This window comes from Choloepus didactylus, chromosome 8, assembly GCF_015220235.1.
Source record: "Choloepus didactylus isolate mChoDid1 chromosome 8, mChoDid1.pri, whole genome shotgun sequence".
Classification (NCBI taxonomy): domain Eukaryota; kingdom Metazoa; phylum Chordata; class Mammalia; order Pilosa; family Megalonychidae; genus Choloepus; species Choloepus didactylus.
Genome location: NC_051314.1, coordinates 66,715,034 through 66,738,945, shown reverse-complemented (window position 1 = coordinate 66,738,945; position 23,912 = coordinate 66,715,034). Strand labels below are relative to the sequence as shown.

Genomic DNA, 23,912 nt, shown 5'->3' with positions numbered 1-23,912 from the left:
CTTAGCTCAAGAGTGCAGAGGCTCATGGGTAACAAATGTTTTTACCTAAGACAATTTTAGTTAATATTTAGGTAAAGAAGCAATTGTAAATGGTCGTTTCTGGAAATTCATCCTAGGAATTTGGCTAGTTCTGCCCTGCAGGGACACTTCAATTCAGTGATATATATTTTATTAACTTTGAAACTGAAGTTTTTGTAGTGAATTTCACAAGGCAAAACTTAACAGGTGCCACTCCTGCCAATCAGTTAAAAAGCCTCTGGCCACAAATCCCATATCATGTGAACTTTATTCAAGCAGAGATTACTTGTTCTCTGAAGGGCATCTGGATAAGAATTCAGGAGCTGAGCATATAAGTTACTTTTCTTGGTTTGAAGTGAGGCACATGTTTGAAAAAGAGGGACTGCTCTTCAGTGCCTGTTAAGAATTAGCTGTGTGTCTTTGTACCGCACTCAAGTAAAATCTGCAAAATATCACATTCCTGGAAGGTGGATTAATGAAATTCTGAAACCATCTAAATATGATACACCTTTTAGACCATCTCACTTATGTTAAAATTGTTACAGCCATTTCCCCATCATGGCAATCACAAACTTTTTGTGTGTGTGCAGAAAAAAAAGGAACAGGAATTCATGAAATTTAAGTAAGTACTTCTCAACATGTGGCAAATCCATCGGATAGATGTGATAAATCTTTTTCAGAGGGCACTCAGCAGAGCAGTGGTGCCTATTCTCCTCCAACACCGCCTGGGCTCTAATAACTTCTTAATTCAGTGTATAATTGAACTTTGCATCAGAACAAAGTTCCAAAGGTCCCCAGTGGGCAGTTTGTTTCTTGCTGAGCACATTTTAAGCTTGCATTTTGAGTTGTTTGCCTTACCCCTCTTTGAATGCCATGAAGCAGTTTACTAGAGCAGAATTGCTTTTATGTGTACTTTTCCCTTTCAAGTCCATTTCTGGCTGGCTCTTCAATAGTACAGCCATTGGCATGCGCTGTAATGCTCCAGTAACTGGGCAAGCAATTAGCGGAGCCAGACAAATCTTCCTTCTTGCAGCAGGGCTTTCTTTGGTCTCTCCAAACACAGCAGGCCAAACAATGAAGACCATGGGAAGAGACCAAACAGCAAGTCACTTCTTTCTTTAAAAGAAACAAACTCAAAACATTATTAATAGTTGCCATTTTGTAGCTGAGGTCAAGATGCTTCGGGAACCGTTGCTGTGAGGATAATGTGAGAGGGGATGGCTGGATGCCATTCCAGCCTGGCATTTTCTGTGCTTAACATTTTTTTTTTTGTTTCCCTCCCTCCCTTGGAGTACATCACCTTGGGGGCAAAGATTCAGATCTCAGATCAAAGCATGGCTAAGGGAAGAAGCCTCTGGAAATCTCCACTGACATGCAGAGAGCCCAGCTTGAAGGGTAAGAACTGAATGAGACACCTCTTCAAACATCTTGGAAACAAATGACAGATTAGTGCTGGAGCTGTAATTAGAGCTTGCGAGGAGATTTCTTCCATCCTGGAAACTAAACAAACTAGAGGAAAGAAAAAACAAAACATCCAAATATAATTTTTAGACCAAAAGGAGCAATTGAATTAGTAAGAATAGGCAAGAACTCAAAGGTAAATGTGATCATGAATTCTGCAGGCACGGGATCAGTTGAAATATGTATTTTAAGCCGTTCAAAATTCCAAATCCTTTTGCTTTTGAAATGCAGTTGAAGAAATGGAAAAGGCATGGCTGGAAGCACTATTGAGAACAGGGGAGTAGAAATTCTTGGGTCTAGCAGACTGAGATCATCTCAGGGATGCGGAATGAAGAGCAAAAAGAGTTGTGTTGCCACATCGTCCCTGTGGAGTACGCAAGAGCTGTAGCCTCTCCCTTCATCTTTGTAGACACCATATGGGATCAATCTTGGTGATGATGATAAGTCCTTGGTGACCGTGATATTTCCCTTTAAGATCCTTCAGACTTGACATGGGACTGGGGTGGGGTGAGAGGGTGGAGAACGAGGAGGGAGAGAAAGGGATCATAGGGGATGAAAGAGGGTAATGAATTTCAAACAAACCACAAGAAGACAAAAAAGATTGGACTCCTCAGAGAAGTTTCAACACTTCCCAAACAAGCAAGTTAGGGAAACCTCACTAAATGTGCCGCCTCTAATTTAAGGTAGTAAAGGAGAGGATTACTTTGTATGGTGCTTTCTGAAGGCTGGAATAAGTTCTGATGGATGCTTTTGCTAATAATACCATAATTCTTAATTTCTCAACATGTTATAGCTTGCCACTTAAGCAGGACACCTAAGACAAAGATGGTTTGGGTGTTTTTCCAATTTATAGAAACAGGAAGGAAAGAGTGCTGTATTGGGAGGCTGTAGATGTGGGTTCCTGACCCCCCCATCCCCAATCCCCACTACTTTCATGAACTTAGGCAAATCAGACGTCTCTCTGGACCTGTATTCTGCTGTGTAAAGCGAGGGGTTTGGGTCAGATGGCCAGATGACCTTTCAAAGCCCTCTGAGATCTCGAAAATGCTCTCCATTTTAATATTCTTTTGCTTTAGATTTATCTTATTACTCCTCTCCATGGATATAACTCAGAATCATATCTTCTGGCAACTTCCTTAAAAATTCTCTTTAAAAGGAGAACTTCATATAAAATGTTTCCTATCTAGCAATGTGTGTGTCTAGTTTTTATTTGCTAAAGGCATGTAACATTCATTGCTGTCCATATCAGCCCTCTCCTCTCCTTTTCCAGTCTCCTCCCTTTCTTTCTGCTCTTCATATGATTGTGAATAATGAGACCCAAGTGGAAACCTTAAAGATAGTAATAGAGTGAGAGGAAGAAGAAAGGAGAAGAAAAGTGAAAGGAAGATCTAGAAAATGGGAGGGAAATGAGAAGGAACGGAGGAAAGAAATGAGGAATAGATTTTGTCTCTGGGTTGCCCTCGGGATGAGGGGGATTCAACTATTCTGAGTTTAACAGCTCACCACTGGCTCAAAATTTCTAAAAAGAATTAGGGATATTTTAGCTGGCTTACTGAGAATACATATTATACTAATATCAAGGTGGTTTGGTCAGACAGTTCCTGATGCAGAAGTAGGAGTTGCTGATAATGTAGGCATTCCCAAAGGATCAGCACTGCAAAGGGAATTTGGGGAGATGTTGAAAAGGCCTACTTTAAAGCAACAGAGACCGAACTCCTTTTGGGGCACCTAAGAATTGTGCAAGCTCAGGATTTACCATCTGATCCATGGATAAATCTCACCTCTCCTCTCCACTCATGTTTCCAACCCATACCAGTCTGACATTCAGGGTTGTCACTGGGCTTCTGTGTGAGATGGACACATTCTCTCACCACGTTGCACCCAGTCTGACAAAAGGGGTGGGGCTAGAAGTCAGCCCCCACTTGCCTCTTTGTCCAGGCGCCCTTCAGCAAGGCCCCCTGCTAGCAATCATATGCATCCGTCCTGCTCAAACTTACAGGAATTGTCCGGCCCACAGGCTAGGCAAAGCTCAAATCGCCACCCATTAATCAGCGATTCATAACACCACAGAGCAGCGGAATCAGGAATCTGCATAGGGAAATGATGTTCTGTGTGATCTGTGTTTCCCAGGAAGAGAAGCTCAGTTCTGCAAGATCCATGCTTAGTTTTCCTTCTTTAAGACTCCTTAGAAAGTGAAATGCTTTTGGCCAAGCTAAACGTCATTGGTAAAAGTTAGGAGACTGGTTAACCTTGGCTGGGGTGGTAGTGATTGGAACAAGCCATAATAGGACCTTTGGGGTGCTGATAACACACTCTTTCTTGATATGGGTGCTGGTTAAACAGGTGTGTTTGGTTTATGAAAATTCACTGTGTGGTATAATTATGATTTGTGTACTTTTGTGTATACATGTCATAGCTCAATAAAGAATGTTTCCTTAAAATAGTATCCTAGACCATACTCTCCTTGAGGAGAGAGATTGTATGGCTCTGTCTCCTACATCAAGAAAAAAGTCTAGTTCATACATAATAAGTATTTGTTGAATCAAAACAAAAGGGGGGGGGGAGTGTTTTCCTCTAGTGTCCCAGCAGCAACCATCCATTTTCTTTCAGAAGTTCTGGTCATGGTACCCACCCAGTTTACAGGTGTGAGCTGGTGGCAACATCTCAGAGCTACCCAGCAAGGAACTCGACAGACAGGTGTGTTTAAGTTCTCTCAAGCACAGGATGGATTTTTAAGCCTGGAGAAACTATGCTAATAACAAATGTAAATCATCTAGAGCAAGAACTCCATGGAGAAGAGACGTCCATGCTGGGTCACTGTACACTCACCCTGCCCCCATGCTGAGTCACCCCTCTGCTGCCCACCCTGTACTTTGTTGCCCCTCTTACCCCACTTGGGCTCTGACACTCTGCACTGGGCTGACCCTATGTGTGGATGTCCTCCTCAGCCCACTTGGGCTCTGACACCCTGTTCTGGGCCCCTGCAGCTCCCTCCTCTCTCCCACTGCCAGTGTGGAAGCCCACCTTGGTCTGGCCCATGGATGGCTTCAGAACTGAATTCTTCAGGATGGGAAGGAAGGGACGTGAAGAGAAGGAAGGGGAAGGGGAAGAGGAAGAGGGTGATGGAGAGCTTCCTCCTAAATTTTGACCCAGAGAAATTTATTCACCATAATTGTTTTAAGATCTTATTATGTGCTGTTTAGAAGATTCATCCATATATTTTGATTTAGATTTGAGAAAGAGATATCCCTTTCAGACCAGTAAGGATAAATATCTGATTCTTTTTATCATAGTTTCCAGAAAAGTGTTTACTAAGTCTTATTACTATTTCAAGTAACACTGGCCAGTCCAGCTTGGGGGAGAATGATTAATGATGTGAGAAACAATTTCAAGGCTTACAGCAGAAGGCTCTGCCTTTGATTTGTAGTTCCCAACCAAGAGAATCACTAGGAACCCAATTTACCACCCTTTCCCTCTAACAAAGAGCTCCTGGTCACACTCCAGAACCTGTCCTCATTGCTGCTGTGGGGGTGGAATTCTTTCTTCCTCAGTCCTCAGAGCTGGGCTGGAGAATAAGTTTCAGTGGCACTCCCCCATCTCCATCAAACCCAAATTCTCACTCCCTGCTTCTCCCAGTGTCCTTGAGCCTTTTCTATCTCAGAAGGACCCTACCCATCTGAAAGCACTCCCCAGGAGTTTGGGGCTAACATTTGAAACTCTCCCTCTATTTGAGATGCTTAATCCAGGGTCCTAAGATCAAATATCAGTTTCAATGTCATTAGCAACATTCCTTCCAGAAATGTTCTTTCATGTACAATGTTCTCCTGGAGGATTCTCCAGGAGGAAAAGCCAGAGGATCCAACTGTCTTCTGAAATCCTCCCTACACTTAAAATCATTGGTAATATCAGTCCTAGTTTTAAAAGGTTCAGAAGTAATATAGGTAGGACTCTATTAACAGTCATGGAAAAACATAGAGAATAATAAGTTAACAGCTGTAACCTGACCAGTGTTTATTGGTTTCTTTCCCTTTAAGCATAGAGAGAAATAAAAATGGGATTCCTAACCATTTTTCTGGGCTCCACTTAGACATTGCTGTGCATTGCCCCCCTCAGCAAGGTTTGGCTGGGTCCATCACCCTGGACTTTTGTTTTGTAAAGCTTACTTTGCTAATTGCTGAATTAGTCATGCATTGTTTATTTAATGTCTGTATGTTCTCCTAGACTCTAGGCTCCATGAGAGCATGAACTTTATTAGGCTTATTCACCACTGTAACCCCAGGGCTTAGCACAGTGCCTCGCACTTATGAGTGCTTAAAAAATATTTGTTGAATGAAGGAATGGTCTAATATTTTCTGAGCACCTATTCTGATGTTATCCAACTCACATTGTTTAATCCTCACAACAACCACTTTTATAGATTGGAAGACAGGCTCTGAAAAATTAAGTAACCTGTGCAAGGGTGCATAGATTTTAAAGGGTATACTCTGGATTCAAACCTGTTTAGAGAAAGAATAAGCTTTAGTGGATAAGTGCATGGGCTCCGAAACCAGACTGCCTAGATTTGGCAGTTTTATATAGGCTACTGTGGGGACTGAACAAGTTAATGTTGGCAAAGCACCTAAAACAGCCTGGCACAGAGTCAGTGCCCAGGAAATATTAGGGAATAATATCATTAATACCTGTCAGCTTCCTCTCATTAATCAACAGATCCTTTCACTTACTAGTTCCTTATTAGCTAAGTGAATAATCAAAATTAATAGCCTGTGGACTGTGATAGAAAAAAAAATATCAAAGTCTAAAGGCTGAGCCAGAAGATGGAAGGAGCCTGGGCTCTTGAATCACCGCGTGGAGGAAAGCTGCCCACCCATGAAGAACATTTGTTTTGGACTTCTATATAAGGGAGAAATTAACTTAAATTGGGTTAAACCTCTAAACTTGCAAGTTTATTAGTTAACAGCAGTTAGTGATACCCTGAACAATGCACCTTTTTTGACTAAATAGCTGGGTGATTCAACTGGACAACAGTGGCTTTGTAGATTTCATTTTTGTTTCTCTCTCTCTCTCTCTCACTTTCTATCACTCTATTCATCTTTGTCTCTGTTTCTGTCTCCTGGAAATCACACTTGAATATTATTTAGATTTTGGAGAGAACAGAGAAATAAAACAGGAAATCCTATTTAAGCTTCTAAGTCTAAACAAGCCCTGTACTGAGGTATTGGGGACTTGCATAGATGTTAATAAACTGGGATTTTGGTTTCCATTCATCTATTATGTCTCATAAGTATGGTTTCCTTGGAAATTCTGTGATGAGGAAGATAGTAGTCAGGAAAGGATTTGACATTCCTGGATCTCTATCAGTAGTACGGTTGTAATAGCATCAAAAAAAATCACCTCTGATCTCTGCAGGAAGAGAATCTATTGCCATTTTATTTTTTAAAGTGAATTTAATATAGAAGCTTGCCGCTTTCTCTTTCAATTACTTGCACCTATAAGAATCTTGGCTGTTTGAAAAAAAAAAAGATGATATTTTAAGGCTATAAACCCAGATTAAGGCTTTGAAGTTTAAAACTTATTACCTCAAACCAGTGGAATGCAAGAACCTCATGCCTAGTGTGCATTACATTTATAATTAGAGGGAAAAACTGTTTTCATAAAAACAAAATAACAATAACAGTAAAATCCAGCAACATCAGGCTTATTTTCAGAATTTTAATGTAAGACACTACTAAAACCACCCCTATTGTCCCTTTCTCCACCTGTCTACTTGATTAAGAATTAACTTGATGCAGTTCAAGTGGAAAGTGAACCTGACCACCTCTCCCCACCCCAGCTCAGGCAGGCATCAGATGCCTCTTCAGTGTGTTCTCGCCACACCGTCGACACACATGTATCCCACAGAACGCTAACGAATTGTCTGCTGTCCCCAATGCTATTCACTCCTTAATGCAGCGATTTATTTGTCTTTACACTTGGCACATGGTAGAACCTCAAAAAATATCTATTACATGATTAAATAAATGAGGAACAATTTAATTCTGCAGCTGTCTTTGCTAGGTAAGACTTTGGATTTGGAAGATATGATCATACGAGGGACTTGCTAAGCTCCTCAGGAAACTGTACTTTAGAACCTTTCCTTTAGGGAGGAAAAGCAAGTTTCTGGGAGCTCTTCAATGTTTCATGGGCATCCCACTTTTGCTTCCCTTAAGGACTCTTTTTGTGTTCATCATCCCATATGCCTCATGTGCCAAATTGCCACATTTTTCTGGTAGTTCAACATGTTCCTGGCTACAGAAGGCTGAAATCCTCCTACAAATCGAGCCTTGCAAGAACTTAAAAGGAAATGCTTCTCATGGGAAACCTGTCCTCTGGCATGCCTTAAGTGAGGCTCAGGCATCTGAAGACATCAGACCCAGACGGAAAAATGAAATTAACAAGAAGGAGCTCCCGGGAGGGAATCAGGAGCCGCAGATTCAAATGAGCAGTGAACTGAGTCCAAGGAGGGTGCTAATGAGCTGTTTTACGCAGTTCTGGCAAACTTCCCCTGCACCCATAATTTTCCTCAAGGTATCGTTAAAATCAAATGATTCCCTTATTTGGGGTATCCATTTACACTGTAATTATTTCCGTCTTTTGTAGTGACTTTTGTGGTTAAATTAGGCAATTCTTCTCCTGCCTGTGCAGATAATGTAATGACTTTTTAATCATTTGTTTTCTACTGGCCAAATTGTTTCCATGATCCCATTAGAAATTCTTCTGTAGTGATTCCAATGGATTTATTGAAGTACTAGTGGCAGCCATACTGATGAACTGCAGGCTGCCGGCTGCTGAATTCAGCAAACAAATATCAAATACCTTTCATTTTCCCTGGAACCCGAAAAAGCTAATAATTTTGATTGATGGACATAGTTCCTGATAGTCACAATAAAAATCATAAAGAATACCATGTGGTTATGATAGTTTTTTTTTATTGCATTTATTGTTTTGTTCTAATTATAAAAGCAATACATTATTAATATAGAAATTCAGGAAAAAACAAAAATATGAAGAATACTATAAACAGCACCTATAAGTTCACCACTTACTTAAAACCACTTAGTATCTGATAGCATTCCACCATCATTTTTATCTATTGCTCTTTATATCATCTGTCACTATCATCTGTCTATCAATCATCTATCATCTATCTACATCTGCTTACCTGCCTACCTATCTGCCTATCTATCCAAATATGGAGCTATCACTTACATACAATTTTGTAACCAGATTTTTTTTTCATTTAATATGTATGATGAGTGTTTTCCATGTTACTGAATATTCTTTGAAGTTATAACTTTTAATGGTTGTATACTATTCCATTTTATTGATTTGTTCTCTAAATAGTTTCCAACCTCCTACTATGAACAAGCTCAGGACTTACTGTAATCAATTTAGCCATCTGAATATTTACGTCCTTTAAAAATAAGTCATATCATGTCTCTTCTCTGCTCCAAACACTGCAAGGGCTCCTCATTGCACTTCGAGTAAAAGTTTAAGTCCTTACGTTGGACTTTGAGACCCTTCGTGGCCGCCCCCAACCCTTACCTCTCTGGCTTCATGCCCTGCTACGCCCCGTGGCTCACCCCTCCACCCACAATGGGCACCTCACTGTTTTTCTAATCACCAGACAAGCTCCTGGCTCTGGGCCTTTGCACGAACTATTCCTTCTGCCTGGAACGCCCAAGGACCCACTACCCAGATATCATACCTCCTTCAAATCTTTACCCATGTCACCTTCTTAATGAAGTAAACTCTTCCTTCCCATCGTTCTTCCTGCCATTCCTAATCTCCCTCATCTTGCCCTGCTGCTTCTTTTTTTCCACAGCATCTATTATTTTCTCATGAACTATTTAGATTTACTAAGTTTATTATAATCTACTCCCTCCGATATAATGTGAGTTCCATGAAAGTAAGAGATTTCTGCCAGTTTTGTTCACTGATGTATAAGAGTGCCCGAAACACTACATGGCACATAGCGGGTACCCAATAAATATTTATTGGATTAGTGGGTAAGAGTTCCTCATTTGGCTGTTATGAGCAAGGCTGCATCAAATCTAAATCTTTGACTCTATCTCTCATTGTTTTTTTAGAGTAGATTCTTAGAAGTGGAATTACTGAGTCAAAGGAACAAATTTCAAGGCTTGTTGATATATATTGTTGAATAGCTTTTTATAAAGTTGAGCTAATTTATGCTTCTACCAGTAGAGGATAACTGTCCATCTCATCACCTTAACATATGCATTAAGCATTGTTTTTAAAATACCTTGCCAATTTGACTGATGAAAAATGAGAACTAATTAAAGAAGATCTACACTGAAAATTTTCACAATTGTTTGATTACCAGTAAAGTTGATGATTTTAAAATCCGTTTATTAATCATTAGTATCTCTTCTTTTGGAAATCACCTGATCACATACCTTCCTGATTTTTCTGTTTTGAGTGTTAGGATTTTTTTCATTTGTATTAGGAATAATTAGCACATACAGGAGAAATAAAATGAACACCCAAGAACCTACCATCCAGCTTAAGAAACAGGATATCACCGACTCTTTTGAAAGCCCTGTGTGCACCTCCTGATCCCATTCCTCAGCATCTTCACAAATAAACCATTGCTTTTCTATGTGTCCCCAAATAGCATATGACTTATTTTTGCCTGTTTAGAACTTTATAAAAATGGAATCATATATCTGCATTGTGTTTCTAGAATTTGCCACTATTTGATTTCCACAGCTGTGGTTCATTTGTTTTTACTGCTGTATATAGTATTCTATTGTATATTTATATGACCATTTATTTACTTGGTATCTTGTTGATGAACAAGTGGATTGTTGCTAACTTTTTGGTATTATAAAAAACATGCTACAAGAGCCCGACACCTGGGGCATTATACGGAAAAGTTTCTCCAGGATATGAATCTAGGAATGGAATTGCTGCATCATTGAGGATGTGCATGTTAAAATGTTAAGATAATGCCAGGCTCTTTTCCAAATTGGTTGCATCAATTTATACACCCACCATCAGCGAATGGGTGTTTGTGTTGTTTTCTATTTTTCCCAGTGGTTGGTAGTGTCTTGGAGTGGCTGAAAAATGGTATTCCATAGTGGTTTGAGTTTGCATTTATGATTGCTAATGAGATTGAGTGTCCTTTCAAATGATCATTGGCCATTTGTCTTTCCTCTTCTTTTTCTTTATATTTAAAGAGTAACAATCTTCATTATTACAGTCATTTATTGGGTACCACTTTCTGTGTGCCCACCCCAGAACATTGTATGTTCTCCTCTCATCAACCTTATGAAGTAGCTACCATCATATTTTGGGACCCCAGAGAGGTTACTACCAGAGTATATGTTGAAACTGTATTTCACCCAAATGATGGCCTTCACATCTTTATAACATGTGACTTGAGACTCATGATTAGCCTGTTAGACTGTAATTTCTGACATTATAAAGTCTGCCATAAGACCTTTCAGAGATCAAAAAACAAAACAATAATAGTTGTATGAAAAAAAAAATTCTAGAGTGTATCTCCAAGGCTATTTCCTAGTTACTTTAGCAGAGAGGCCAAAGCCACTGGCATTTTTGCTTGTGTCTAGAGTGACATAAAATCCCTAACATGGGAAAGTACCAGTTGGAGCAAGATAGACCCTCTTCCCAGGAGGCTGCCTCCTGGAGGAACCCCATGTGCTTCGTTCAATGAATGATTCTTTCTGTTTGATTTCCAAAAATGAGTTGGCTGGTGGTTGAGTTTACAACTTTGGAGAAAAGACATGCGGTTATTGGTTCTTTTAATGAATCACTCCAACAAGCATTTATTTTGCATCTGCAGTGAATAAGACTCTATGATAGAAAGTTAGGAGAGAACAAGAGCTTCTTATGCCTATCCTCACTCAGTTTCTTCACACACACTCATATCCTCTCCTCAACCTTTGCCTCACTCAACCCTTCAAAGTAGCCTTGTGCTATTTACATTAAAAAAAAAAAAAAACTTTATTGAGGTATAATTTACATACTGTCTTAGTTTCCTAGGGCTGCTGTAACAAAGTACCACAAATGGGGTGGCTTAAAACAACAGAAATTTTTCCTCTTCTGGAGGCTAGCAGTCTAAAATCAAGGTATCGACAGGGCCATGATAGCACCTATAGGCTCTAGGGAAGAATCCTTCCTCACCTCCAGCGTTCCTTGGCTTGTGGCAGATTAACTCCAGTCTCTGCCTCCATCTTCACATGACCAACTTTTATAGAAACTGCTAAACTGTTTTCCAAAGTGGTCACAACATTTTTTCCTGTTTTTCACCTTTTTGCATGAGTTCTGCCCCCCTTTATAGGCTGTGGGCTTCTGGAGGGCAGCAATTCTGACCACAGCCCAGTTGCAATGCTGCCTCTCAGCACAGAATAGGTTTGCAGTCATTGATGGTGGCCCTTGATAATTGTTGAATAAAAAAGCTGAGTGGAGCAAGAGTAAAATCTGAAACATTGTGCATCCTGGAAGTGGTGAACACACCCCGGGACCCAGGTGACAGACATTTCCATTTACTTTGTGGGAAGACTTTCTTATGAACGAAATGCATTCATTTACTTATCCCTTCAGTCATTTTCAAGGACTGAAGCCCTGGTAGCTCTTTTTGGCTGCTCATATTATATTGTGGGCATGTTTTCCTTTCCATCTGGAAAGAACGTATGTCTCTGCCACTGCTTAGCTATACCTTATCATCGATAGCATCCAAACCAATGTCCCGGCCTGTAATCATCAAGAGTACAAGATTCTGGAACCAGACTGCCTCAGATCAAATACTGTCTCTGCCACTAACTAGCTGCATGACTCTGGGCATGTCACTTAACTTCGTGTGCATGTGTGTATCAGATCCCTCATCTATATAATGGGACTAATAATTGTACACACTAGTTCTGAGGATTAAACCATGGTGTGCTGGCAAATACTTAATAATTTGTTCACTTAAAAAGAAAATAAGAGCCTTGATTTGAAGCATTTGCTGGTTTCTGTGGTCTAAATATTCCCATCATCGGCGATTTCAAGCTATCAATGTAGCATCCCTGAACGCAGGGCTGAGAAGAGAGGTGCAGCAGCACACTCATGTACTATTTCCTCTATACAGATATGACAGAGGTAAATAACTCAAGAACATAGATAACAGTAAAATGTAGTAAAATAACTAGGGAGATAGTAGTTAGTATTTGTTATCCTTGTTTTTAATGTAATTTATTTAATTGTAAATTTGTATATTTTAATTTTTAGTAATGGCTGAGTTTAACAATCAGTTCACAGATTTCCTAAAAATTTAATAATTGATTCTCATGAGCAGATGTAAACTGACTCCAGCACATCTAAATTAATGTATGTAAAGTACTTTGAACAAAGCCTGGCATACAGCAAATGTTATGTAAGTATTAGCTAATTACTACTGCTACTACTATTATTTTGACTAGTGAGTTCTAGAAAGGCTGAAATTAGGCATTTTTCCTTATTATCCTGGAAAAGCCCTGGCACTAACCTAAGACCACCTTGACTTGTCCCCAGAGATGATTAACCATTGTAAGAAGAGATCCAAATTGAAGGATGTGGGCACCAAAGAGCAGCATTAAATGGGTAGCAAAATGAAGAAAATGATAGCTTCTCCATCTCTTTATTAGAGTACTTGGTGAGTTCAGACCACTTTGGGCTTGGGAACCAACTATTAGTAATAAAGAAAAGGACCAGAGAGGAGGACATGTAGGGCAATATCTGGCTTACGAGGTGCCACTGTGAGGGTTTTGGATAAGAACCACCAGCTAGTGAGTGTCAGAGTTGAAGCTTGGGTCTCTGATCCCAGTCTGCTTTTCTTTCTGGTACATCATGATCCCTGTTAGTCCACAAATAGTGCCCTTTTGTTCTCTGCCCATCACCTCCATCCCTGCCTTAAAGTTCAGTAACAGCTAAGAGGCTACGTGAAGATCAGAAATCGATGAAATCTCCATAAACACAATCCAAAGGCAGTAGACTTAAAGAAATTCTTTAGCCTGATCATTCACATGAACCTCCTAAATGCTGGATGTTACTTAAATACCTAGAAAATTTATTAATTATAAGGACTCCATTTATCCTTGTGCTGATTGAACTAATTCCACATTATCGTAAACTTTTAGCTAAAGGTTAAAAATGCTTACAGTAAATGCAGTCTTTTCTAATGTTTCTGTAAATGAGTAAAGCTAGAAGGAAATACATTTATTCTGGAAACAAAAGAATAAAATTATCTAAAACCAACTGGTTTAGAATTTAAACCAGAAGTTCTTTGTGTTGTAAGTTACAAGTTACAGTGATCGTTGAATTAGCTTCAAACCCTTCGTATAACATTTAAAATGCTGAGAAAAAAAATAGAGTGAGTAAAGACCCAATTTCAGGGATTTCAAACTTTTCTTTCTAGGGCTGTTCTTCCCAAAGTGTGCCATGTGGAATTTTATTCCTGGGAAAAGATTTAGGGAAAAAGATGTCTTTGATCAAATATTTTGGGGTTATACTGCATACAATTTGAGGCACAGTAGTAAAGGCTCTGATAAGCGTTTCAGTCAAGAAAATCTACATTTCCTAGACTTATTTGACTCCAGAATCCTGTTTCTGTATCATTCCTATTAACATCCGGAGAACTAGTGTTCTCCAGGACACAATTCAGGGGTTTTTGCACCAGGGTTATTGCACAGGCTGTGCACAATTAAGAAGTTGCACTGGTTGCACTGGGGTTGTCATTTCTAAGTTTTGTGATCTTCAGCAAACCCGAAACCTCAGTTTCTCCTTGGCAAACCCGAAACCTCAGTTTCTCCTTGGAATTAATAACTCCTTCACAGATATGCTGTGAACTGTAATTTCCCCAGAAAGGTTCTCTTTAAATGTTTGGAAGCCACTTCTGTGCTGGACGGGCACTCAATCGTGGAAGGCCACCGTATTAATTCTGTGACTCCTTTTTGTTAGAGTTCTCAACAATGCATGCCGGTGAAATGTTGACCTCACTGTCTCTTGGGTTGGCACACGTGTAGAATCATTGCCGGACACTTGGCAAAGCCGATGAAGCCACAACTTGATTCAATTTCAACCTGACGGTCTATTTCAAAGGTCATTTTTTCTTCCCAAAGCACAACTGCCATAGTAATTTCCTTTAGTATATTTTTAGCCACTAACATTGAGACAAGTTGTCATGTAATAACTTATGTTCACATTGTCATTTCAAGGGTGACTTGAATGTGGAGCCAGGATGGCTGTGGCCTGAAGACTCACCTTGGTTCATTACTCTGAAGCTTCCTCCTCAGTCTGGTTTTGGTTTAGAAGCAAGGAAGTACCTAATCCAAAAAGACAAGTCAAGGTAGTATATCCAAATGATGGAAACACAAAGTAGCTTTAAAACTCCATTGGAATACTTGGGGATACTTGGGGTTCTGATCTTGTGACACAATCTGAGGACTCTATTCAACCAGATACCGGTAGACTAAGTTCCCATGCCTGATTTTGCTTCTAGAGGTAGCGCCTTCCCAAATTATGTCATGTTTTAGGCTCAAATGCAAACTCTGAGCAGATATTCATCTTTACAAAGTAGAAAATCACAGATTTGCTCTTTTAGCTTTGGATGTTTCCTTTAAGTGAGGCTAGATTAATTTGGGCCTTGGGGACATTTGTCTTTTGGATTTCTGGAGAGTGTTATATGGATCTTCATTGAATCAAGCTCCCATGGGTGGGGATGAATTTAATTTCTGTCTCAAGGCTTAAGATTGCAGTTCCAGCCAGGTTTCTGTCTTTCTGTCTTCTAGTAAAGAACAGCAGTTATAAGTGGTAATAACCCAAGATTATCCCTTTGGTTAAAATGGATTGTTTACAGAATTCTGAAAAATATCTTTCCCTTGTGAACTATAAATTTAAGGCTACAAATTCTTTTTTTATTCAGCAAGAACTAAAGTTCAAAGAACTTGAAGGGGACTGGATGAAATGTAAAACAATAAGTTTTTGTCCTCTTAATTTGTTCTATACTTTCTTTCCTAATTTTGTGCTTGTAGTATTAATATGGAAGAGAGTCAGTAAATAAGTCCTGGCTTCACTGGTTTGATGGTTAATGAGTCTTCCATTCTCAAGGAAGACTCATTAGCTGGATTCTAACATCCAGCCATGAACCTCAGGTTGAGGCTGGAGAGGGGCTGTGTGGGGTGGGCAAGGGAAGCACTCATTTGGTCAATTCCTAAGAAGAGGAGGATATTTTGCATTTTACCTAAACCTCCTGATTCATGGACCTAAGAACTTGTTCCCAGACAGGGCAGGCTTCATATGACCTATGCAATTGCACAGGACCCTGCACTAAGAAGGGCCCCAGGCTTGGTCTGATGTTCAGCTGTCATCATCTTGAAATTCCTAATGCTTTTTTAATAAGTGGCCCCGCATTTTCATCTTGCTCTGGGCCTCTCAAATTATGTAGCAGGTCCTGCTCCTGAAATATAGCTGGTTAAAGCTCTTTTCTCTCCTCTTGATCTTTTCTCCTAGCCAAGGCCCAGATTCAGCCTCGGGACTATGATGAAGGCTGGGCTATCCATTGTTACATCCACTGGGGCAGGAAGCTGAGTGTTCATTGTGCAGTGAGTCTGTTTGCAATGATTTTTGTGTGGATTTTGTAGATTATTTATCTCAGAGTAGTTTTCTCTTGTTACCCAGTGGACCTCTAGTTGGTTTGGATGCTTTCAAGAAATGCCAGGTAATATCAGCAGTTGTAGAAGCTGAACTTGATTAGGAAGGGAAATCTGTTGTCAAGAAAAAATCCTGCAATACTAATGAAATTATTTTTCATTTGTAATTTTTATACTCTTATTGACAAACCAGTAAACAGGTACAAAATCAATTTACATTTGGAGTTTACATTAGAATTTTAAAAAATCTTTCTGAATACCTGAAAACTGTTTTATGATGTCAGTTTCCTGTAGATGGTTTCTATTTTTTATATTGAACCATATGGAGGACATTTATTCAATATGTTTATTACATTTTTATATTTGTACCACTTGTATAAACTGCGTAAGAATTATGGTGATGAAATACTTTATTTCCCTCTCTCTCTTCCTCTCTTCCTTCCTCCCTCTCACCCTCTCTCCCTTCCTTCTTTCTTACCTACCTTCCTTTCTTATTGCCTTGAGAAATTCTTCTGAAATAGCAACGTTTCTCCTTTGGCCAAATAAAAATTGCTCATCTCACTATACCTGCCTTCCTCCTTACCCTCCCCTACCTTGTTACAAATGCTTTTATTAAACTGTACTTTATTGTGATGATTTTATGCCATCTTGAGGAATATGAAAAGAAACAGTCCTGTCTGTTATGCTGTCCATTCTAATGAGAGCACTGTGTGTTATGTGACACCTACCTCTTCACGAAAACTCGCCGGAGACATTTCTCTTTGCTCTCCATTAGAATTGGCCTAGGCCTGGTTTAGCTGGAGCTGTGCCTGGTGTATCAACCTAAAATTGTTTCATAAGGATCACTGGATATGGAATGAGATGGAGAACACAAATTTAGTTACCAAAACTCCTTGTATTGTATGTGGCTGAAGGGAATACTTCGAGAAGACACTCAGGGTGGTGGTAAGAATATCAAGGAACATCCTCATGTAAAAATCTGCCCAATAAACTTCCCTCAGAGTAGACTGGCTGGATTTAAATTGGAGACCTGTATTTGCTGTGTAGAGTATAGAATTTTAGGGGCATAGATAAATTGCCTAGTGGTTCAGAAACTGAACGCTGCTAGCAAGCCTTCCCTTGCATCTCTTCTTCATGCAGTTCATATGAAATAAAATGTGGAAGAGGTATTTTAAAGATTGTCAATTTGAAGGGATGCCAAAGATGAACTTGCCCACAGACCTACATACACGTCTTGATCCATCCCTACTCTGAGTATTCTTTGTAGTTTGCTTCTCTTGAGCAACTAGGTTTTTTTGTTGTTGTTTTCCTTTAATAAAAATACTAGTTGTTTTTTTGTTTATGGTCTTTGGGACTCTTACAACCAGTCACATCTTCCTCCTTGAGGTGGCTGGAGGAGAGCTTGGCGCTCCGGTGGCCTACCGCTCATAAATGTGCAGGAGTCAGGCATGCCTCGTGTCCTGACCCCACTGCTGCACCCATTTTGTTATCTTATCTTCATTTCCTTTTGCTTTATTTTTCCTACCTATTTATTATGCCTAATGGTCTACATCTTCTCAGACTGCCTTAACTCCTTACCGTTGTCAAGTATTAAATTATTGTTTAGATGTATTTTATATAGATACTATTCCCTTCCTCTTCTTCTCCTCCTCTTCTCTCCTTCCCACCCCTCCTTGTTTTTTTTTTTTTTTTTTTGTTTTTTACAATTTTCTGATAACTTCTTAAGAGTAACAACAATTATTTCATATCCCATAAAGTAACAATTATTGGCCTTGTTTTCAAGAGCTGGCCTCCATTGCAGTCCTACATAAAATACCAAAGTAATCAAGGTATTTGTTTACTACATCTTGGATGAAGGCCCATAATACATATTGGGTGTGTGTGGCTCATTTAATTTTCCACATAGTAAAGGTCATACTGGTATATAATAAACACATACATAGGGAAGTAGCAAAAGACGTACATAGAACATGAAAACGTAATGAAACACAAGTGACTCATAATGCACTTCACCACCTCATTAAATAAAGACACTGTGTTTTTTATTAAAATAATTTCAATATATAATTAGTATTATTCATTTACAATATGACTAATAATGAACAAATTATTGTTCTAAATTCTTAACAGTATTTCCAAGTGCCTACCAGGCTTCCACCAAGATTTCCCAAAGGCACTTAGAACTCACCATCTTCACAGCTGAACTCCACATCTCTCAACCTCACCCCTGCCCACACTTGCTCCTCGTTTGTTCCCTGTCTCAGGAAACTCCTGCATACAATCCATCATCTTGTCCTCTGCTTAAATCTGAAATCTCTCTTGAGTCCAAATTCTCCTCCTTGACCCTAAAGCCATTTCAGAGCCCATCATCTCTCCCTTTGACCCAAGAACTCCTATGGGTGTGTGCACAATTCAGGGCATATATAATCCTTTGGGTAAGTAAATAAAATATTAGAACTTCTATTATATTTTATCTCTTCCTGTTAACATTTTTGGCTTTGTGCATCTTTTGTAATGCATACATATGTGTACAATAATCCATGAAAATATGACTCCCAGGAATGAGTCTGGTCCTGGCAGTGAGGGATTAAAAATGCCTACTTGACCAAAAGGGGGGAAAAGAAAGGTAACAAGCTGAGGTCACAGTGGCTGAGAGATCCCAAATAGAGTCAAGAGGCTATCCTGGAGTTTTCTCTTATACCAGCTCCAGCTAGACATCCCAAATGACCACAGTATGCCATGCCCTTACGAAAATACCTAGGTCCCTACCTGAGTTTCCATAAAAGATTCACTCACTAAATTTTATCTCTCAGAAACTTTAATCCACTAGAGTGTTCCTATGCCAGACAAGTTCTAAAACCTAGAGGCAACAGCCTCTTTAAGAACAACAGTCGGATGCAACCCCCTTCCTCATACTGTTGACACCCCCTTTCAATATGAACAAGTTAGGGTGCTCACTGCCTAGACACCCCTGAAGATGGAGAAAGAGATTGAGAGGAATGGGCAGCAACAAATAAGATAAGATTTAACAAAGGTCTATGAATACTGAAACTTTATATAAATATATATATATTTAGATGTTGGGGTGTTGGAATAGCTGGAAGGAGGTAAATGACATGGTGGAACTGTACCCTGTAACATTCTTTTTAAAGATTTGCTCTATAGCTACTAGTTGAATTGTGCTCTGAAAGTCTTCACCGTACTGTATAACCCTGTATTTCATAATAAGGGAAGACCTGAAATTGTGGAACTGTAACCCATAATAATTTTTGAAATTACCTAAATAACCACTTGTTGAGCTATACATCAAAAGTTAACACCTTTCTGAATGTATGTTCTATTTTACAATAATGGAAATAGCTGAAGTTGTGGATCTCTTTGAAATTTGCTAACTACTTTTTAAATCATACTTTGAAAGTTACCACTGTTAAGTATATATATTAAAGTTCACAATAAAAATGCAAAAAAAAAAAAATAACCCATGAAATCAAATCATCACATATAGGACTACCTTCTCCAAAATCTCCCACAGGCCATGCAATTAAAATGGTTTGGAGTTGACTGTCCTAGACTATTGCTGTTTGTCACCCGGCCTTCAGTCTAACTTCTCTGCCCTTCTATTATTCATCCATGGATGAATACAAGTCAAATTCTTAGAATAAAGCAAGCATTATATAAGTGTTAGCTATTATTATTATCCTACCACCAAACTTAACTTTCTGCCACCATCCTAGATCCTCATTGTCATGCATCTGGATTTTTACTTAAAAATCTTGAGTAAATGAGTTAGTTCTCATATTAGGATTCCCATGTTGGCTCCTGACCTGCCTGCTAACTCGGAGGGAACAGCAGGCCGACACTCTGGGCTCCAGCCAGTTAGAGGAGAAAGGATTCTTTGGTCCAGTAATATAATCAAATATGCATTCACTCTGCTTCCAGCCTCTCTCTTGATTGCTCCCCATAACATACCAGTTACCTCCCAAATCACACATCTGATCAACTTAAGGAAACCTGCAACTCTGAAACATAAGGAAACCTGTAGGGACTTTAGAAGCTATAGAATAAAGTACATATTCCTTTGGGAGAATGATGAGGATAAAATACGTTGGAATGTTGCTCTCTAGGATTTTGGAGTTTTGTGATCTGTATTTGCTGAGAAAAAGGAAGGGGGAAGGACAACTTAGTATTGAGACTTTGGAGGCCGACAACACGGGTTCAAACCCTGTCCCCATCATGTGTGATCTTGGGAAAAATACTTAAATCTCCAAACAATGGTTTTCTTATCTGTAAAAGGTAATAATGCCCACCCCATAGGATTGTAAGATAACACCTATAAAGCACTTGGGAACTAACAGATTTTTAAATAATGGTAGCACTTTTCATTTGTGACATTCTGACACTTTGAAACTTAGTCCCCATTAACCGGATATTTGGTTAAAGAAGGCTTCTTGAACGAAGTGACCACTAAGCTGAGGCTTGAAATAAATAGGAGTGTTTCTGGCAGTAACATCAGAGAGAGAAGTGGGATGGCAAGAGTGGACAGAGAGCTGGGAGGGAGGGAGGAGGCTGGAGAGCTAAACAGGTCAGGGAATGGACTATTTTATCTTTTTAATTTAACTGCGAAGTATTAACTACCACTGATAGGCAACCAAATTGATTTCCATAAGATACCATATGAAAAGACCACTCTGTTTGACACTCAGAAAACTAAAGCAGCACCTTTATTTTATACATACAAACAGTATAAAATGTTTATTATGTAAGAGCGGTGTTTTGTTTACAATATATTATATTGATTCAAGCCAATGCAAAAAGTCCATACATTATATTCCCTATTTTATTGTGTTTACAATATATTATATTGTTTAAATGCCACTACCACAGTGTTTTTTTTTTTTAATTTTTAATGCTGAATTCTCTGGTGTAATGCTAAGGTCAGGATATATTGTATTGAGAGTTAAAAAATAAAAAGCTATTAAAAAATACGACAAATGTCTAAATATATGACAATAAAATCCAAACCGTCATGATTTATGCATTTTTGTTGATTCATCCTCTCTAATGTTCCATAGCCCCTCAACACCATGAATGCATTATAATTTTGAAAATTATCTGCCAACTACACACTGAAAAGGCAACATGTTAACCTGATCAGCTGACAATATAAAATCTGTCTCAAAGCACTGAAACAAGAAAAATCTATACCATCATGTTACAAACATACTTAGAAAACTTAAAAGGAAGAGTAAATATCAGCTCGGTGATTTATAATGAAGCTAATAAAATTCAGGCCAGTATTTTAACTGTAATAAACATTATTTGAACATTCAACACATGAAAGGTTAACAAAGGCTATGAACTTGGTGTAACTTAAAACGTTTCAGATGTCGGAGTTCACCAGATATAATTGGATTCAGGTGGATCCCGCCGCTCCTCGGCCTCTTTAAGTGAGGGTGTGTGCTGCCTGGGCCGGGCGCCTGCTGGCCTCAGGGCTTGCATGGGGCTGGCTCCGTACCCTACAAAATTATTTGCAGCTTAAAAGAAAAGAAACTACAAAAACAGGCTCTTCAGATTCATTTCTAACCATTCACATGAAATCCATTTTCCCTTTCTACCCAGAGTGAAAAACCACCATGACCACAAAACGCTACCTGAATGAAGAGATGCTACGGGATCAAGATCTCTGTTAAAAGATCTTACTACCTCCAAATCTGGCTTCCACCAACTCTCTAACTCACTATATATTTTGGCCGTGCAGAAACTCTGGATGCAAAGTTTGGATGAAAGTGATTGAATGGAAGGATATTCTCCACCCAAGGCTGGTAAGACTTTAGCACTGAGGTCTTGAATACAGTGATGCGTTTGCAGATAATTCGATCATTGACCTTGTCACTGCACTGTAAATCCAACCTAGACTATATTGATCCTGTTCAATATAACAATCCCCATTCTTTAGATAGAGCACACAATCAAGTGTGGCTATGCACTTAAACCAAGCAGGACTTTTATAAGATTGAAAGGCGTCCATTATACTTGTTAGAGAAAGGATTATGATTTGAGCTGACTCCTTACTGATAGGGAATTGTGGGTTTCAGGCAGGGTGAGCATCTGTTTCCAGCTGGTTATGAGTGGAGTGTAACACCGACTTACACAACTTGAAAGCCATCAAATTCCTTTCTTCCTCCTACTTGTGAATTTTTGGAGGTGCTTGGGGCACTGATTCAATTCTACTGATTTCCTAAACCTGATTTAAAACAGCAAATACATTTAAAAAGTTTGCCTCCATCTTCTTTGCAAGAGTGAGTCACTTTTGGCATTTCATTTGTTCCTTGTGGTTTTTAAATGCAAGCATGCCATCAACAACTACTGAGAATAGAATACTTCATCCTTGAATGCGTTCCTTTGTATTGTCAGTATGTAGGCTAGTAGCTCCATGGAATGGTCCAAACATGAGCCAACACTGTACTGGAGTAAATCCCAACCATGTTGCTCGCTCTGCCACCCATGAATCCCAAACCTCCCTGCTGGCAAGGGTAAGCCTAAGCATGGAAGTCTGTCTCCAGCATCCTCCTCCCTGCTAAGATGCCTGGATGTGCAACCTCCCAATGTGTCATCCCGCGGGGATTCTGTTCATAGCAGAACTTTGTGCCTCACAGTTTCCTTGACACCTCCTTCTACTCAAAATAAACCCACTGGGTCAGCTTGATTCTCTAATGTGCAAAATGGCTGGGTGGATTCTCCCAGAAAACATATTTGCATTTTAATCAAGCACGAGGGCATATTCTTGACACGAAATGTCTTGATCTGAAGGAGGTACATCGAGGACAAAAGGTTTCAGCAGCAGTCTATAAGTAGGGGCTGGCAGACCTATCAGAACTGCTCACCTATATTGCACAAGAGCCTCCTGCCTGCCTTTTTCTTGGAACTGACCAGATGTATCAGTAGGAATAGTATCACTTGTGCTCCCCTCTCATCACTGTTGGTAGTCACCAGGCCCCCAATGTGAGTCCCAGAAGGCCTCTGCATGGGATGTATTATTGTCTGATCTCAGGTCATCCTTGAGCCAGAGGACTTCTGAAAGGTTAGGCTGATTCTGAAAAAAACCTAGGGGGTTGTATCCAGTTGAGAGAGGCATAAAAGGTTTGGTTTACTCTTTTCCAAAATGTCTGCCAAAATGGCTAGTCTCCAGTGGGTCTTTTAATCTAAAGAAGGCTACACCCTAAGTGAGTCCTCGGTGGTGGTGGGGTGGGGTGCCTTTCAACCACTGCTACCTGGGTAAAGAGCTAGTCTACAGCTGTGCCCACCTGACGCCAATTCAATCAACTACCAGTCAATTCAGTGGATGAAAAAGAATCAAATCAATGGCCTAGTGTAGCGTAGACACGTACTAACCTACCTTAACATAAATAAATATGAATACTTATATATAAAATTATTTATATGAATGTATAACAGGAATAACATAATGTGAACATTGTAAAATAGACACAAAAATGGGAAATTAGAAAGATTGAGAAAATAAACATAAATGCTATACGTTAAATATATATATAATAAAAATATTTAGAAACTAACATTTTACCTCAATGCCCCAACTGACAATTTCCACACCCATTAGGGTAAATACAACACCTTTATCTAGAAAAACATCTATTTTTGTCCATTATTTTGGAGTATTACAGACACAATCTTGGCTGTTGTTATGGAAGACTGTTGAATGATTGAAGCCTTCCTTTCCTCAAAGGA

At 39.3% G+C, this 23,912-nt stretch overlaps 1 protein-coding gene and 1 long non-coding RNA gene across 3 annotated transcripts in view; one reads left to right on the top strand and one right to left on the bottom strand.

The window, feature by feature from the left end:
• Positions 1-318: 318 nt before the first annotated feature.
• Positions 319-23,912, top strand: part of LOC119543168 — a 36,107-nt gene continuing 12,513 nt past the window's right edge. Inside the window, exons 1-3 of one of the 2 annotated variants that reach the window (XR_005218533.1) lie at positions 319-1,413; positions 14,733-14,863; positions 21,786-21,988. This is a non-coding gene — a long non-coding RNA (uncharacterized LOC119543168). The remainder of the gene's footprint in view (positions 1,414-14,732; positions 14,864-21,785; positions 21,989-23,912) is intronic. The other variant, XR_005218534.1, reaches the window with a different exon arrangement.
• WIF1 (WNT inhibitory factor 1) overlaps positions 20,858-23,912 on the bottom strand; it is a 71,122-nt gene continuing 68,067 nt past the window's right edge. Inside the window, exon 10 of the mRNA XM_037847862.1 lies at positions 20,858-21,682. Within this exon, the coding sequence (XP_037703790.1) occupies positions 21,561-21,682 (122 nt within the window). The 3' untranslated portion in view covers positions 20,858-21,560. The remainder of the gene's footprint in view (positions 21,683-23,912) is intronic.